Genomic DNA, 19,193 nt, shown 5'->3' with positions numbered 1-19,193 from the left:
GTTTTTTGGTGTAAAATAATTAGGGAAGCAGGAATTTAAAAGTTTAGAATTTTACATTGAGTTTCGTATGGCCCGTTTTCCAATTCACCACCCGGTATATAAAAATAACTATGTCTTGATTTAAATTAAAATACATACAAAAGCAAAACAACTGTAGAGTATTGAATTTAGTAGTCTATAGAGTGTATATTGAGACATTTTGCAATTTGGAGTGACCAATCTGATGAAAATTGCTTGGTATATAATATAATATACAGGGTGTTTCATTAATAATTGTCCGTATAGTAACTGGAGAAACCTTAGCACAAAATACGAAGATTTAACCTAAAACACTTAAATAAAATGTGGTTCCTTACTGAGTTACCGGGTGTTTTATCTAAAAATTTAAAAACTATTTTTGCTCAGCATTTGGAAACTATTCGACGTATCCTTTTCATACTTGGCAGAAAGTGCAACTACTATACACCCTACTAAATTATGATAAACAAACGTTTCTAGCTACTACCAGAGAAGTACGACAGGGGATAGTGAATGTTTGACCCTTCTCAAATTCTACGCCACTGGAGGAATTACTATTTTAGTGTCATTTTTAGATTCTCCAATACTTTCTACGTAAATAATATAATCTTCATTGGTAACGATAAAGTCATTAGTTTTCGAGATATTTGAAGTTAAATATGAAACGGCACAGTTATTTTAATTAATTTATGATATGATTCACATGATTAAAATTTAAAAATTATTTGTACTCAGTACTTTAAAACTATTTGGCGTATCCTTATCATACTTGGCAGAAAGTGTAGGTACTGTACACCCTACTAAACTAAGATAAATAAACGTTTATAGCTACTACCAGAGGCGTACGACAGGGGATAGTGGCTGGTTGACCCTTCTCAAATTCTACGCCACTGACGAAATTGCTATTTTAGTGTTATTTTTTGATTTTTCAGTACTTTTTATGTAAATAATATACTCTTCATTCGTAACGATAAAATGATTAGTTTTCGAGATATTTGAAATTAAAAATGAAGCGACACAATACATTAATCAAAATAACCGTGTCGTTTCATTTTGAACTTCAAAGATCTCGAAAACTAATGACTTTATCGTTACGAATAAAGAGTATATTATTTTCATAGGAAGTATTGGAGAAACCAAAAATTGAACTAAAATAGCAATTCCGCCAGTGGTGTAGAATTTGGAAAGGGTCAGCCATTCACTTTCCCCCGTCGTACGCCTCTGGTAATAGCCAGAAACGTTTGTTTAACATAATTTAGTAGTTTGTACAGTACCTATACTTCCTGCTAAGTATGAAAAGGATACGTCGAATAGTTTTAAAATGCCGAGCAAAAATAATTTTTAAATTTTTAGATAAAACACCCTGTAACTCAGTAACGAACCACATTTTATTTAAGTGTTTTAGGTTAAATCTTCTTATTTTGTGCTAAGGTTTCTCCAGTTACTATATGGACAATTATTAATGAAACATCCTGTATAAGTACTACCATCAATCCTTAAAGTGGTTATGGGTTGAATGAGTCTTGACAAGATGGTATATGATCAAAATATACATAAAGTTATTAATAATAGGTATGTACTTTAGTCCAGAAAGCCACTGCGCATCCGCTAGGAAAAATATTCTAATTCGGATTTTTTGCACAATCTTACTCAAAAAGGACTCCTTTTAGCAAATTTTCATGTTGCCAGGACCAAAAGGTGGTCAAAAATTTTTTAAACGTTTTTTTTTGTTTTTATCCTAAAATTATTTTTTTTACATGGAAAAAAGTTTTTTTAGGTTTTTTGGATCATTCCAAACAGAAAAGGTCTTTAGTGACTTTTCTCTAAAAATGATAGTTTTTGACATATAAGCGATTAAAAATTGAAAAATTGCGAAATCGGCCATTTTTAACCCTCAAAAACTATGTGAAAAACTGAAAATTTCAATGTTGTCAAGGTAGGTAGATATTCTTTAAACATCGATTGATGAAATCCCGAAGAGTTTTTTGCAATACAATATTCAAAACTCCTTTGTTTTTTAATTGCTAATCAAGTGTGCGCGACACTATTTTCCACCGACAGTATGGTGCAAATGAAAGGAATAAATTCGTTATTTCGTAAACTGGCGAATTTAAAAAAAAATCCCGAAACAGGTCGATTTTTATTTTTAAGTTATGATATTGTGGCATATATGATATACTAGTGACGTCATCCATCTGGACGTGATGACGTAATCGATGATTTTTTTAAATGAGAATAGGGGTCATGTGCTAGTTCATTTGAAAGATTCTTCAATTCTCTATTCAGTATTATAAACATTTACATAATTATTTATACAGGGTGTCCAAAATTTTTTTATTAAATTAAATTATTTGACAAAGAAAGAAGTAGAAGGACACCCTGTATAAATAATTATGTAAATGTTTACATTACTGAATAGAGAATTGAAGGACCTTTCAAATGAGCTACCACACGACCCCTATTCTCATTTAAAAAAATCATCGATTACGTCATCACGCCCAGACGGATGACGTCACTAGTATACCATATATGCCACAATATCACAACTTAAAAATAAAAATCGACTCGTTTCGGGATTTTTCCTTAAAGTCGCCAGTTTACGAAATAACGAATTTATTCCTTTCGTTTGCACCATACTGTCGGTGGAAAATAGTGTCGCGCACGCTTGATTAGCAATTAAAAAACAAAGGAGTTTTGAATATTGTATTGCAAAAAACTCTTCGGGATTTCATCAATCGATGTTTAAAGAATATCTATCTACCTTGGCAGCACTCAAATTTTCAGTTTTTCACATAGTTTTTGAGGGTTAAAAATGGCCGATTTCGCAATTTTTCAATTTTTAATCGCTTATATGTCAAAAACTATCATTTTTAGAGAAAAGTTACTAAAGACCTTTTCTGTCTGGAATGATCCAAAAAACCTAAAAAAAACTTTTTTCCATGCAAAAATAATAATTTTAGGAAAAAAACAAAAAAAAACGTTTAAAAAATTTTTGACCACCTTTTGGTCCTGGCAACATGCAAATTTGTTAAAAGGAGTCCTTTTTGAGTAAGATTGTGCAAAAAATCCGAATTAGAATATTTTTCCTAGCGGATGCGCAGTGGCTTTCTGGACTACTTACATATCAGTGACAAAACTGTTCTACAGCTAAAGATATTCATGAAAGTCACCAGCTCCATCACACAGCAGACTAGTTTAGTAGCTCTTAATATGTGGATTATTTGTAACAATAATATCAAATCTATATTTCACATTATAACAAATAATCCACATATTAAGAGCTACTAAACTAATCTGCTACTTGATGGGGCTGGTGACTTTCATGAATATCTTTAGCTGTAGAACAGTTTTGTCACTGATATGTAAGTAGATATATACCTATTATTAATAACTTTACGTGTATTTTGATCATATACCATCTGGTCAAGACTCCATCAACCCTTAACCACTTAAGGATTGATGGTAGTGTTTGCGCCAATATGAATATATATTTCATTTATTTTAATTCGGGAACGTCTTGGCAACACAGTTCTAAGTAAGCATAATCTTCTGTCCTTTATGTTAAATCAGTCAGTCGTTAATAGACATACGGTCGGAACGTATAGTACACTTTGACAATTTTAATTTGATTTTGTGTGTGTTTTCCGTGAGACAAATTGACGATACCAGACAACATATTTTCGGTAAGTTCCCTTCTTTTATCCCATCCTTCATTTTCCTTAATGCCACCGGAAATAGTGCTTCAACATTTAACAACACGAAGAAAATCTAAGAAAATCTCGGTAAGTTATTATTATTAAATATTTTCCATTTGGTTTTCCTAAAAGCCAAAACATAATTGGTCAATTTCGAGCTTGGATATTCAGCGTAGGTTTACAGTTTGCTTTGCTTAGTTTTGTATTATTAAATAATAATATTCTTATTTAGAAACAAATTGTTCGGTAAAATTTAATGTCGGCACGTATCGGAAAAAAAACTCTGTGATAACTTTTTGCTGATTTTTGTATTTGTATCGTTTTTGTTTCTCGGAACAACTTGGGCTTCGAGCGTGAAAGAAGTTAGGTTTTTAAATATTTGCGGTGTTGTCAAACGTGAATATTTTTCGACTCAATCGGTTACGGAAAAATTCGGATGTATGAATAAAAATTATTTTGTAAACAAATACTAAATTTGATTCACGGTTCTAAACAAAATAAATAGTTTGCATAATAACTGCCCGGAAGGCTTGTTTTTTAACAAATCTCTATAATTAATTAATTTTATTCAAAATTTATACTCAGACCTGGTTTGTTATATGCTACAGTTTTCTTAAAGTAGACTTTGTTTTTTTTCTGATTTTGCGGATTGATTTCAGTAACAATGACTACTTACGAAAGGCAATTTAAAATATTAACGGCTAAAAAAGAAACGCTTTATACAATCATTCAGACTTTATATGACTTATCGAAAAACTTAACTACGGATAACACCATTAAAAAATTCACAAACTTGTATCAGTCGATGGATTCGACAAGGACAGAAATTCTCGAAATTTTGGATGAAATCAACGCAGTCGGGTTTGACGTTGATGAAAACTATAAACCAGATTTTCAGGTGATGTCTGTTATTAACGAAATGTGTTGTGAAGCAAGGGCGGCTTATACAAAATTAAAACCAAGCACCAATATTGTAAATCCAACTTTACAGCAAAGTACACAACAACAGTGTAATGTACACAGTCTTTTGCCAAAAATCACTATTCCAGATTTCCACGGGGAAACAAAGGAATGGGAAACTTTTTATTCGATTTACAAACCATTGGTACACGATAATTTCCAGCTGACGGATGCAGATAAGGCTCGGCTTTTGGTTTCACATTTAAAGGGATCGGCCCTTAGTATTTGTGCGGGAATACTACTTCTGGGGATAATTATGACACGTTATGGAAAGCACTTTTAGAAAAATATCATAATAAAAGGTTGTTAGCAAACACTTATTTACAACAAATTTTTAATTTTAAATCCTTGCAATCGGAATCTGAAAAAAATCTAAACAGTTTTTTAGAAATCTTTGACGCCTCGGTTAATGCCTTAAAAAAGTTGGATGTCCCGGATTTAACGGATTTTATTTTACTTTATCATGCACTTTCAAAACTGGACAGGGAAACGGTAAAATCTTTTGAAAATCACATGCGCGGAACGGTTATTCCTACTTACACGGATTTAATTAAATTTGTTAAGGATCAAACAAAAATTTTGCATAATAGTGACTCACAAGAGGCTAGCTCCGGTGGCTATCATAAAAATAAAAATTCGAAATCATTTTTTGTAAGCCAGCATGAGAATAAAAACAATAACAGAATGCCTTTTTGTGTTTTATGTAAAAAATCGTCACATTTTTTGGGTAGGTGTGATAAATTTAAGGCTATGAATCCTACACAAAGGTACGATTTGGTAAAAAATAATAATTTATGCTTTCTGTGTTTTTCCCAGTCACATGGTGTAAGACAGTGCTTAAAAAGACCGTGTGCCCAGTGTGCCAAGAATCATCATTTTCTTTTATGCGCAGGAAAACCGGAAATAAGGGGCGCGAAAGAAAATAATCAAAATAATCAACCAAATTCTGGTGTCGGTATTCCAGAAACGGGTTCCAATAACCACAATTCGGGTTCAGTTAATTGTGCGTTTCAAAATTCTAGTTTTTTGAGTAGAAATCAGGAAAAAACGGTTCTATTAGCAACGGTAACGGTATGTGTGTTAAATAGTCCTTTACAAAATGCAACGGCGCGGTTTATTTTGGACAACGGTAGTCAGTGTAATCTTTTGACCACGGAATGTTGTAAAAAACTAGGTCTTAGATATACAAAAATTAATTCTTCGGTACAAGGTTTGGGACAAAACTCTCAGTCGGTAAGGGGAGTAACGGACATTATTATCGCTTCGCGTTTTGATCAGACTAAAAAATACGATGTTCAAGCTTTAGTTATTGATCATATTACAGATAAATTGCCAAAAACGAAATTAAATTTGCAAACTTTATCGGAATTTAAAAATTTACAATTAGCGGACGATAAGTTTTTTGAACCTAAATCAATCGATGGCATAATCGGTGCGCAGTTTTTTCCTATTCTTTTCGGCGGTAATCGGATTTTGAGTTCTTCAGGTTTAGGGGCGGCTTTAGAAACAACGTTCGGGTATGTTATTATGGGTCAGGTGGATACGGAATATTCCACTCCCATAAATTTGCTCACTTTAAGGGAAGAAACATCGATTGAACAAATTTTGACAAAATTTTGGGAATTAGAGCAGGTTCCAAAACGGGAAATTCCGGATTTAGACGCTATAGAATGTGAAAATATTTATAAAACCACGGTTTCCAGGGATATATCGGGCCGGTTTACTGTTGCATTACCTTTTAAAAGTTCACCAAAAAATTTGGGAAATTCAAGGGTTTCGGCGGAAAATCGGTTAAAAACCTTGGAAAAACGGTTAACAAAATCGGACAGCTTGCGTGCGGATTACAATAAAATTATGCAGGATTTTTTGGATCAAGGATACTTAAATTTATTGGAAAAAGAAGATTGTGACTTATCCTATTATATTAGTCATCACCCTGTAATAAAATTAGAGAGTTTAAGTACACCTATACGTATCGTATTGGATGCATCTTGCCCTTCAGACAGTGATGTCTCTTTGAATGATTTATTGCATAGCGGGCCTAAACTGCAGGCGGACATATGCACTTTATTAATAAATTTTCGGCTTTTTCCAGTAGCATTGAGTTCGGATTTAAAAAAGATGTTTTTACAAATAAAATTAGTACAAGATCACTGGCGGTTTCAAAGAATATTATGGAGATTTGATCCAAACGAGGAAATAAAAATGATAAAAGAAAACAAACAATGTAAAACACAGCTTAAGAAATTACGGCCATTTTTACAAGACGGTTTACTTATGGTGGGGGGACGACTTAATAATTCATCCCTTAGTTTTTCGGGAAAACATCCACTAATTTTACCGGGAAAAGAAACGTTAGTTGAACGGATTGTTGATTTTTATCATATAATTCATATGCATACGGGGGCATATTTGCTTGAAGCTTTATTGCGTCAAAAGTATTGGATTCTTGGGGCAAGAAATCTTATAAGAAATCGGGTTTTTAAATGCAATCGTTGTTTTAGAAATAAACCGAAAATTTTGACACCGCTCATGGCAGATTTACCGGTATCGAGGGTTACTGCTACTAAACCCTTTTTACACGTAGGGGTTGACTATTTTGGGCCAATAAATATTACATTAGGTAAAAAACGTAATGCGGCGGTTCATAAATCGTATTGTTTATTAGCGGTTTGTTTAAGCACAAAAGCGGTTCATTTAGAATTGGTGAGTTCTTTAAGCACACCACATTTTATGCAAGCATTTAAAAGACTTTTAGCAAGAAGGGGCCCATGCAAGGTTTTGTATTCTGATCAGGGATCATCTTTTGTTTGTGCGAAAACGGTTTTAAGTGAAATTAATCGGTTTGCTAGTTCGGAAGAATATCAAAATGCACTGTTATGTGAATTAAATTTGAACGGTGTGGAATGGAAATTTATAAGTCCACAAAGTCCGAGTCACGGGGGTCTTTGGGAAAGTAATGTAAAGAGCGCTAAGTCGCATCTCTATAAGGTCATAGGGGATCAGTTGTTAACATATGAAGAGTTAAATACTCTATTAATTCAAATAGAGGCAATCTTAAATTCGAGACCTCTTTGTCGTCGACCAACTGATTCATCTCAAATATCGGTATTAACTCCATCACATTTTTTAAATTTAACACCGTTAGGAAGTTTGCCGGCCGACGATTTAACAGATTTAAATATAAACCGGTTAGATAGGTTCCAGTTAATCGATCGAATGGTGCAAGATTTCTGGAAAAGGTGGCGTTTGGAATATTTGACTACCTTACAAACTAGAGAAAAATGGAATATAGATTTGCCTAATGTTAAAATCGGAACGGTTGTTATTTTAAAGGTAGACAATGTACCTACACTTTGTTGGCCGTTGGCCATTGTTACTGGGGTTCATCCGGGTAAAGACGGAGTTGTTAGAAATGTTACTGTAAAAACTTCGAAAGGGACATTTACACGACCAGTTTTGAAGTTATGCCCTCTTCCGAATCAATAAATTTACAGTAATATCTTTTGTATATAGTTATAGGTATTTTTCATTAGAATTTATTTATTTTTTTTCGATTATTTTTTTTGAGTTACGGTAATTAACTCTGAAAATTTTGGTATATTAATTTATGCCTGGTCCTTTGAGTATTTATTTGGAACTAGTTTTTTTTTTATTGTGTTTTCGGCACAAATTGCATACAGATTTGGCTGAAAAATGGGTTTTTCAGGGCGGGGGCTATGTTTGCGCCAATATGAATATATATTTCATTTATTTTAATTCGGGAACGTCTTGGCAACACAGTTCTAAGTAAGCATAATCTTCTGTCCTTTATGTTAAATCAGTCAGTCGTTAATAGACATACGGTCGGAACGTATAGTACACTTTGACAATTTTAATTTGATTTTGTGTGTGTTTTCCGTGAGACAAATTGACGATACCAGACAACATATTTTCGGTAAGTTCCCTTCTTTTATCCCATCCTTCATTTTCCTTAATGCCACCGGAAATAGTGCTTCAACATTTAACAACACGAAGAAAATCTAAGAAAATCTCGGTAAGTTATTATTATTAAATATTTTCCATTTGGTTTTCCTAAAAGCCAAAACAGGTAGTATATATTATAAATATTATATACCAAGCAATTCACATCAAATTGGTCACTCCCAATGGCAAAATGTCTCAATATACACTCTACAGCAGGGGTGAGCAAATACTTTTAAGCGCGGGCCAAAATGAAATTTTCAAAACGCCTCCTGGGCCGTAGGACTATACCGCGTACATACGTTGTACACACGTGACTGATTTTAGTGCAGTTTTTCCTGCCCAAGAAATTTTTTTGACAAAACTACTATAAGTATCATTTTAAAGAATTTAGACAAAGAAATTTAACCGTTAGTGCACATATTTTTTTTGATGCACATGCGGACAATTTGTGTCCAGTAAAATATGTTACGTAATTTTTAAAGAAATATGGTCCATTATATTAAGTCCTAACATCTAGTTATCCAGATAGAAAATAAATATATTAAATAAGTGGACAAAATTAAATACTTAGGAGTCTGTACCGAAATTCGATTCGAAAAAAGATTCGAGCAAGCAACAGCAGCCTTTTTGAAGATGAGGAAATTTCTGACTAACCAAAGACTCAATCTGCAAATTCGATATGGGATGCTAAAATTTTATATCCACTCTATCCTTTTTTATGGTGCCGAAACTTGGACTGTTAATGTTGACTTAATGAGAAAGCTGGACACTTTTAAGATGTGGCTTTTAGGAGAATTTTGAAAATACCATGGACCGATCATATTATTACGAACGAAATGGTGTTGCACATAATGGGAAGAGACAGAACTTTTCACCACCATTAAAAGAAGAAAGACAGTATATTTGGAGTACATACTTAGAAATGATAAGTACAAGTTGTAACTGATTATGAAGGATAAAATCGAAGGAAAAAGGGGTCCTGGTAGACGATAAATATCCTGGCTGAAAAACATTTCCGACTGGACCGGGTTAAACACACAGATGCTTTTAAGAAAAACAGAAGATAGAGACGAATTTGCAATGGTTATAGCTAACCTTCATTAGAGGAGTCAGCACTAGAATGAGATATTAAAATGGTCACTAATAAATAAATCAGTTATCTAATGAAAGATATTATTGTGTCATTTATTTATGTCTTAAGAATACAAATGAATTTATATTGATATTATACGCACACAATACTGTTGATTTCAACAAAATCGCATGAGATTAAAAAAAATTGCTTGCGGGATTTTTCAACGGGCCGGATAAAGTACGCAAAAGGACCGGATCCGGCCCGCGGGCCGGCTTATGCCCACCCCTTCTCTACAGACTACTAAATTCAATACTCTACAGTTGTTTTGCTTTATACAGGGTGATTGATTAGTAGGGTAAAGCTCAATAGCTCCGCTATAGTAATAGATAGCAATAAAAGTTAATAACAAAAATTTTAGCCACTTTTGAGCTTCACATTACAAAATTAGTTAGAATGTTACAGGGTGTTCGATAACACAGTGGCAGACCAAACTTATGTTTTTTTTAAATGGAACACCCTATATTTTATTTTAAATTCGAAATCCTGTTAACTTCTCCATCACAAAAATATAAAGGTTTGTTATGTTATATATACAGGGTATTTGCAAAGTTATAACCAATTTTATATGAAAATCGTAACAAGTTCAACTCCCTGTATAAATAAAAATAAGCAAAACAACAATGGTTTATTAATGCCATATTTTTTAACGTATTGTCAAAATTTTCAAGAATGGTCGATATTGCTAATTTTCTTTATATCAAATACAGGGTGAGTCAAAACGCAAGTACATTATTTTCTCAGTAATTTTAAATGAAACACCCTGTATTTTATATCATTATTGAAAAGTACCATTACCGTACTTTAATTTTTATATAACATTCCTTATGTCTAAATTTATTAGTTTTCGAGATATTTTCATTTTTCAATGGACCAGTAGCGTGGCCACCCAAATCACCAGAATTTAATAAACTGGACTGATTTTTTTGGGGTTATGTTAATAACGAAGTTTATAAAATACCTCCAACAACAAGGGATGAGATGAAAAATAGAATACAAAGTGTATTTCGATGTGTTAATTTACAAATGCTCCGTAGAGTAAGTAGCTCATTCAATGATCGTTTTTAGGCGTACATAAATGTGTTAGGAGATCATTTTGAACACCTTATGTAATTAAATATTAAAAATATTTTGTTAAAAGTAGCTTTTAATTTTTTCAAACATGTTTTTTTGCAAAATGTACGAGTATTACTGATAAATTATGTTTCGTTCTTTATTTGTTACATTGTTACATTTACATACAAAAGTAGTGTTTCATTGTCTTCACAAAATATTGTATTTTGTGTTTGTGTGTTTTTTCTAAAATTTATTACTAATTTTCTTTGTTTATTTGTTGCATTTACATAAAAAGATATGTTGCATGTAGTGGTTGTGTTTTTGTTTGTAAAATGTATTACCTAATAATAAATTATTTTTATTTCTTTATTTGCTTCAGTGTTACATTGATTACCGGATTGATAATCGGTAATCTTTAATAGGGCTTTTCATCGATTGTCATTTGTTTCGAGCTTCTGTCATGTGTCACATAATATTAATATATCTACGTCATACGTTATTGGTATATACCATGATACAAACCAAAAACGTATGACGTAGATATATTAATATTATGTGACACATGACAGAAGCTCGAAACAAATGACTGTGAATGAAAAGCCCTATTGTCAATTCAGTCATGGCTTACTTAAAATTTAGATAAATTTATACAGTTTAAAGGCGGGTTGACATTAAGGCGGGTTGACATTACTAGTGAATAACGAACGTGGCTCACGCTTACGTATTTTGCCCCTGCTATTGTTAGATATTTTATTATCTATTTCAAAACTCGAGCAGTATATTTGTATCTATGCATTGCATAAATACAAATATACTGCTCGAGTTTGAAAATAGGTAATAAAATATCTAACAATAGCACGGGCAAAATACGTAAGCGTGAGCCACGTTCGTTATTCACTAGTAATGTCAACCCGCCTTAAATCAGTCCAGTTTATTAAATTCTGGTGATTTGGGTACCACGCTACTGGTCCATTGAAAAAGGAAAATATCTCGAAAACTAATAAATTTAGACATAGGAAATGTTATCTAAAAATTAAAGTACGGTAATATGTTACTTTTCAATAATGATATAAAATACAGGGTGTTTCCATTTAACATTACTGAGAAAATAATGTACTTGCGTTTTGACTCACCCTGTATTTGATATAAAGAAAATTAGCAATATCAATAATTCTTAAAAATTTTGACAATAAATAAAAAATATGGCATGAATAAACCATTGCTGTTGTACTTATTTTTATTTATACAGGGAGTTGAACTTGTTACGATTTTCATACAAAATTGGTTATAACTTTGTAAATACCCTGTATAACAATACAAACCTTTATATTTTTGTGATGGAGAAGTTAACAGGATTTCGAATTTAAAATAAAATATAGGGTGTTCTATTTAAAAAAAAACATAAGTTAGGTTTGCCACTGTGTTATCGAACACCCTGTAACATTCTAAGTAATTTTGTAATGTGAAGCTCAAAGGTGGCTAAAATTTTTGTTATTAACTTTTATTGCTATCTATAACTATAGCGGAGCTATTCAGCTTTACCCTACTAATCAATCACCCTGTAGTATGTATTTTAATTTAAATCAAGACATATAGTCGGAGAGATAGAAGCGGATTTTGTGCGTGATAAGTAATATGGAAAAACTATACGGGGATATGTTGAATTAGTTTTGTACATGACTTTCACCAACGGCCGGAAACCAGAGTTGGGGCCGAGTGTAGTTATAAGGGGTCAAAGTCGCGGATTTTATCATTTTTTTTATGACGCTCATGATCGAGATAGTGCACCAAAATTTGGGAATAAGTAGGTCATGACGTACCTAAGTAAAATCTCTAGGGGCTCAGAGCTGCGTGGCCGATAAAGGGGTGGGGGTAGGGGTGAATATAAAAAATATAAGGGGTTTTTTGCGACGTTCGTGATTGAGATAGTGGACCAAAATTTGGGAATAAGTAGATCATGACATTACTAAGTAAAATCCCCAGAGCCGGAAACCAGAGTTGGGGATGAGGGTAGTTATAAGGGGTCAAAGTCGCCGTTTTTATTATTTTTTTTGTGACGCTCATGATCGAGAGAGTGCACCAAAATTTTGGAATAAGTATAGGTCATGAGGTAACTAAGTACAATCTCCAGGGGTGGAACGCTGCGTGGCCGATAAAGGGGTGGGGGTAGGTGTGAATATAAAAAATATAAGGGGTTTTTTGCGACGTGCTAGATTGAGATAGTGCACCAAAATTTGGGAATAAGTAGATCATGACTTAGCTAAGTAAAATCCCCAGAGTCGGAAACCAGAGTTGGGGATGAGGGTAGTTTTAAGGGGTCAAAGTCGCAGTGTGTATTCTTTTTTTTGTGACCCGGCACAACATTTGTCCCCCACGCAGCGTTCCGCCCCTGGAGATTTTACTTAGTAATGTCATGATCTATGTACTTATTCCCAAATTTTGGTGCACTATCTCGATCACGAACGGCAAAAAACCCCCATATATTTTTATACTCACCCCTGCCTACCACCCCTTTGTACCCCAAGCAGCGTTCCGCCCCTGAAGATTCTACTTAGTTACGTCATAACCTACTTACTCCCAAATTTTGGTGCACTATCTCCATCATGAGCGCCACAAAAAAAATAATAAAAACCGCGAATTTAACCCCTTATAACTACCCTCGTCCGCTACTCTGGTTTCCGCCTCTGGGGATATTACTTAGTGCACTATCTCAATCACGAACGTCGCAAAAAACCCCTTACATTTTTTTATATTCACCCCTGCCCCACCCCTTTGTCGACCACGCAGCGTTCCACTCCTGGAGATTTTACTTAGTTACGTCATGACCTACTTATTCCCAAATTTTGGCGCGCTATCTCGATCATGAGCGTCACAAAAAAAAATAATAAAAAACGGAACTTTGACCCCTTATAACTACCTTCCTTCCCCACTCTGGTTTCCGGCTCTGAGGATTTTAATTATTTATGTCATGGTTTACGTATACCCAAATGTTGGTGCACTATCTCAGTCACGAACGTCGCAAAAAAACCCGTTATATTTTTTATATTCACCCCTACCCCCACCCCTTTGTCGGCCACGCAGCTTTGCTAGATATTTTACTTAGGTACGTGATGACCTATTTATTCCCAAATTTTGGTGCACTATCTCGATAGTAGAAGAACAAGGCGGATTCCGCGCACCGTGGGAAAAAAGTGAGCCAGAATCGGTATAACGATTCTCGCGCACGATGAGCCAGAATCGGCATACCGATTCTCGCGCACCGTGGGAAAATTCTGGTCCAGAATCGGCATACTGATTCTCGGCCATCGTGATACCTATCCATCAGGGTCCTTGGCTCGTTGAATGTAGAAGAAGTAAAAGACCAACAATGACCAGAGGATCGTAAGAAGATTGTTGATTTTGAAAAGGCAAGAGGCAACATGTAAAGTACATGGCAATGGCCCATTCTGAACATGTATAAAAATGCTATATAATCGTCATCATGACAATGGCCCATTCTGAACATATATATAAAAATGCTATATAATCATCATCATGACAATGGCCCATTCTGAACATGTATAAAAATGTGAAATGCTATACGATTATCATATATAGGGCTGAAAATATAATATTTGTACAAAATTACGAAAAATCAAATATTTTGAATTATTTACAAAAATATTTTAAATAACAAGTTGTTGTTTATCAACATTCCGGATGTGGATGGTTGATAAGGAAAGAGTGCAGACGTTATTTTTGCAACAACAGGAAACCGCTAAAGATATGACAAACCACAATGCTAGAAGTCCGGATGTAGTCAGATGATAACATGTAACCAAAGATATTAGTATTATAAACTGTTATCAGTTTCCGGTAACCACAATAACATATTTTTACAGGAAATGTGTTATCGTGGTTAACGGAAAAAATATGTTATTGTACGGAAAATAAGTTGAGACAAAAACAAATCCTTGACATTGCCAAAACGGCATTACAGCATATCTTCTTTGCTAATGATCCGACTTTGACGTATGGGGTGTCAAATGAAAGCGGTGGCGACACAGAAGCCAACTGTCAATTCTTCTTCTGTCATCGTTCAACATTAACTGTCAATTCTTCTTCTTCTTTTCCGTATAGTGCCTAACAGAACGTGACGTGAATGATGTTACGTGAATGACGTGTCATTTACGTGACGTGAATAACGTGACGTGAATAACGTGACGTGAATAACGTGACGTGAATAACGTGACGCGAATGACGTGACGTGAATGACGTGACGTGAATGGCGTGACGTGAATAACGTGATCTGATGGTTTCTAATGGCCTCTAATGGTCTCTGCTACACTCTATTCCCTAATGGTATAGGCTATTTATCTTTAAACCATCCTAACAGTGTACCTCTTTAACGTGACATTTGAACGCGAATGATGTGCCATTTACGTGACATTCGACGCAGGAGGTGTGCTCCAAAGTTGGAATTTATTGAGACATTTCACGCAGAACATGATCAGTACTAGTATGAATCCCATCGAGTACATACATAGGGTAATGGAATTTCAAAGTAAACTCTACCTATTAAATAAAGACATTAAATCATATGAAGATTTAAAACAAATTAATAGGCAATTCGATATCTGCATATTGAGGGGAAAACGTGGAGGTCCAAAGAGCAGCAGCAAGGCCTTTACGCTTTTAGAAAACTACCACAAGCTACATATCCGTTAAGACGTATTCAGCCTACACCATGGGGGCCAGCAACAGCGAGAATGTGAAAAGTGAAATAGACAATGTCTTTCTAATTGTTGAAAAATGTGATAGGTTGATGTTCCAAAGATTGTACCAAATCATGGTTAGATTAATGACGTAACGTGCCATCAATTAGTAATAGTAATAAACGTAGTAATTATGTTGTATTTTTGTTATTTTCCTTAGCTACCCCATCATACCCCCCTTCCCCTATAGGGACAGAGAAGTTTTCATTCGAGATTCAGAAAATCACATTTACGGCCCTCGATTATTATCAGTCGGAATCCCGCAAGGTTCAGTCCTAAGTCCAGTACTTTTTAATATCTATACTGCAGAATTGCATGACATGTTAAATGAAACAAATAATACAATTAAAATCATTCAGTATGCAGACGATTTCTGTATATACAGCAGCCGTAAATCATATAATGAGTGTTTATGCGATTTGGAACTGATAATGCAATGTGTAAAAAGATGGTCTATGACTTTTAATTTCACGTTATCCCCTGAGAAATCTAGCATCACCTTTTTCACTAGACATAGGTTAAGTTCCCCTACCAGTATAAATTTAAGTAATGTTGATATTAATGTATCCTCTCACCATAAGTATCTGGGCGTGGTTTTGGACAAAAAACTAACCTGGACACTCCATGTGAATCACATTATCAACAAATGCGAAAAAGGTTTAAACATGCTTCGTTGCATACGTAAAGCTAGATGGGGTGCCGACCCAAAGATAGCATTAATGTTCTATAAATCGTATATTCGGTCAATCATTGATTATGGATGCTTTTTATATGGTTCATCGTCAAAATCTAATTTATCAAAAATCGATCATATTCGATAATATTTTTCGAGATATTCGCGCTTGAAAGTAACCGTTTTTCGATGAAAAAATCGACTTTTTTAGAGGGTTTTCTGAGAATACCTCGAAAAATATGCATTTAATCAAAAAAACTGTAGATATCAAAATTGTATCATTTAGTAACACAAACAAAATTCTTTTTCTGTAATATCTTTAAGACTAATACAAACCGAGATACGGCATGTTAAAAGTTAGCTTTCTTCGTCAAATGCATAATTTGAAATATTCAAAGTAAAATAACGGAAAAACTTTGCATTTTTCGAGGAAAACTTACATAATCTTTTTTCAAGTATACAGTTAGGCCTTTCAAAAAATAATAATAAAAGTTCCTAGCCTGAAAATTAAGCGATTTATGATCAAAAAAAGTTCGGTACCTGCTTTTCTCTATGAAAAAAATCAGTGAAAAAAACCCCTAACTACCCTCCTAATTAAAAATTGGTCTTCACCTTTCTGTAATTCCTTTTATATTTGTATTATCAATACACCCAAGAAGTTTGACCTATTTAAAAGGCATAATTTTAGAAAAATTGGAGTTTAAAGAAAAATTCATTTTTTGGAATTTCCCGTTTTTCACCTTTTACTTCAAAATATCTCCGAAAATACTGGAGAGATACGAAAAAAATGATAGACTACTAAATTGTAACTTTTTTAATAACAAATTCCTTTGTGCATGGATTTTCATTACAGTAAACAGTTAACGAGATATAGCTGTTTAAAACCTCTATTTACGAGCAAACACCCCCTTATTCGAGCCCTTTAAACCCACCCTAATTAAAAACTAAGAGATCTTACGGAATTTAGTTTACACAATCTTATAGTTCTTTAAAAATCCTACAAAGTCATTTTTGAAAAAACTTTTTATCGCCAAAAATGAAGGAGCTATGTTTATAAAACGAATTTTTTTTCGAAAAATTCGGATAGTCCGCTTATGGATAATTTTCAATGTATGTATAATACCACAGAACCGGTTCGTATACTGGAAGATGATTAAATAACTATTTGTATTTGTACATATTTGTAAATTCGCATTTTTGTGTAAATAAATGTTTTTGTAATTCTTTAATTCTACTTTTTTTTCTGTATAGATTTATTAAAATATCTACTTATAAAAACTAATGTTATTAACGCCCGGTTTCATAATCAACTTAAAGTGAACATTAACTAAAGTTCACTTTAACGTTGACATTTACCCATATGAATTCCATTGACAAGGGTACCAACTTAAAACTTAAAGTTCACTTTAACTGATTATGAAACCGGGCGTAAGGGTGGTTTTTAAGGGTTGAAATATTATGATATTATATCCCAAAGTATAAAACAATCATTATTTAACCAATCAAAACCAAATTTTACCCATATTAAAGTTTACAATGTTTTATATAATTTTTGACTATAAGGGGTAGTTACACCCCTAAAAATATTCAACGCCCTTAAGCATGATATAGAATATGAAATACAGGGTGAGATGATCCTAATCTCAAATTTTTATGTAAATCGATGCAAGCCGAAATTATTCTTTTAGGATAAGTAAAGTTTTTTGTATATATAGCTCCAACAAGGGTGGTTTTAAGGGTTGAAATATTATGATAGTATATCTTAAAGCATAAAACAATCAGTACGTAACTTATAAGAACCAAATGTTGACAAAATTAAAGTTTCAAATTTTATTTTATAATTTTTTACAATTAGGGGTACTTTTCACCCTTAAAAAACCAACAGTGTACAACGGCTCAATATAGAAAATGAACTAGAGGGTGAAATGAGCTTAATCCCAAATTTTTGTACAAATCGATGCTGGACAAAAAAATTGCGAGGTCTTGCCATTTTTTCAGCTTCATTTCCTCGACTACATAGTTTAATGCTAAACAATCAGTTTAGTTCACTCTCGAATTTGGCGGTTCCAAGTTTGCAATCCATTCCTGAGACAAAATTTTGAATGCGAGAAAAACGACCAATCGCGGTAAACGTAGGATACCGTTAACTGTCATTCTACTATTAATAGCGACTAAAATTGTTGATGAATTTGGTGACAATGTCACATATGATAGAACATAAAGAACAGAGAATTTTTCGAGGAGTGACGAGTGACCCTACCAGACCCTACTGATTCTTTAGCATTATACTGTGGCAATAGTATGTATGATATGAGAGTTGGATATTAACGAAATTTAAAGATTGGTGAAAAACTAAGAAGTGTGAATTTAGATCCCTAACACTGTAACACTGATATTTATCCGTATATTCATAAAATGATGTTCAACAAGATGATGCTGCCCATTTAATAAATAAAATGGCATGTAAGTAATAAAAATGTATTAACAAAAATACTTACACATTAAAACTGTTTTCATAGCATAATACGCCTTTCCGTTCCTAATCATCATCATCATCATCATCATCATCACGTAGCGCTACAACCCTGGGTGGGTTCTGGCTGACTGTACAGCTTTCTTCCAATTTGTTCGGTCTTCCATCAACCTTCCAATTTTTCGGAGATCTGCTTGGATGTTATCTCTCCATCGCATTCTGGGACGTCCGAGTGGTCTTTTGCCTGTAGGAATCTCCTCCCACATCAGTCTTATAAGTCTCTCGTTATGAAGTCTGTGCACGTGGCCTGCCCATCTTAGTCGCTGTGATTTAATTTCTTGGACACTATCGCTGCCATTGTCGAGTTCTTTTAATTCGAAGTTGGTTCTGATCCTATACTGGTTTGTGTTAATGTCGTGGTGAGGTTCGAAAATTTTTCTAAGTATTTTTCGTTCAAAACGTCTGA

The 19,193-nt window shown here is 33.7% G+C and overlaps 1 protein-coding gene across 2 annotated transcripts in view; it reads left to right on the top strand.

Annotated features, from left to right (window-relative positions):
- The window catches only part of LOC126887628 (alpha-1,6-mannosyl-glycoprotein 2-beta-N-acetylglucosaminyltransferase-like), a 119,410-nt gene that overhangs the window by 48,300 nt on the left and 51,917 nt on the right, over positions 1-19,193 (top strand). Inside the window, exon 1 of one of the 2 annotated variants that reach the window (XM_050655232.1) lies at positions 18,223-18,717. The exons of the other annotated variant lie outside the window; for it this stretch is intronic. Within the exon in view, the coding sequence (XP_050511189.1) occupies positions 18,711-18,717 (7 nt within the window). The 5' untranslated portion in view covers positions 18,223-18,710. Of the gene's footprint in view, positions 1-18,222; positions 18,718-19,193 lie in introns of those variants that run through there. 2 annotated transcript variants of the gene reach the window in all.

The sequence above is a fragment of the Diabrotica virgifera genome, chromosome 7, assembly GCF_917563875.1.
Source record: "Diabrotica virgifera virgifera chromosome 7, PGI_DIABVI_V3a".
NCBI lineage: Eukaryota > Metazoa > Arthropoda > Insecta > Coleoptera > Chrysomelidae > Diabrotica > Diabrotica virgifera.
Note: the sequence above shows the minus strand (reverse complement) of the source record. Positions and strands in the feature narration are given on the sequence as shown.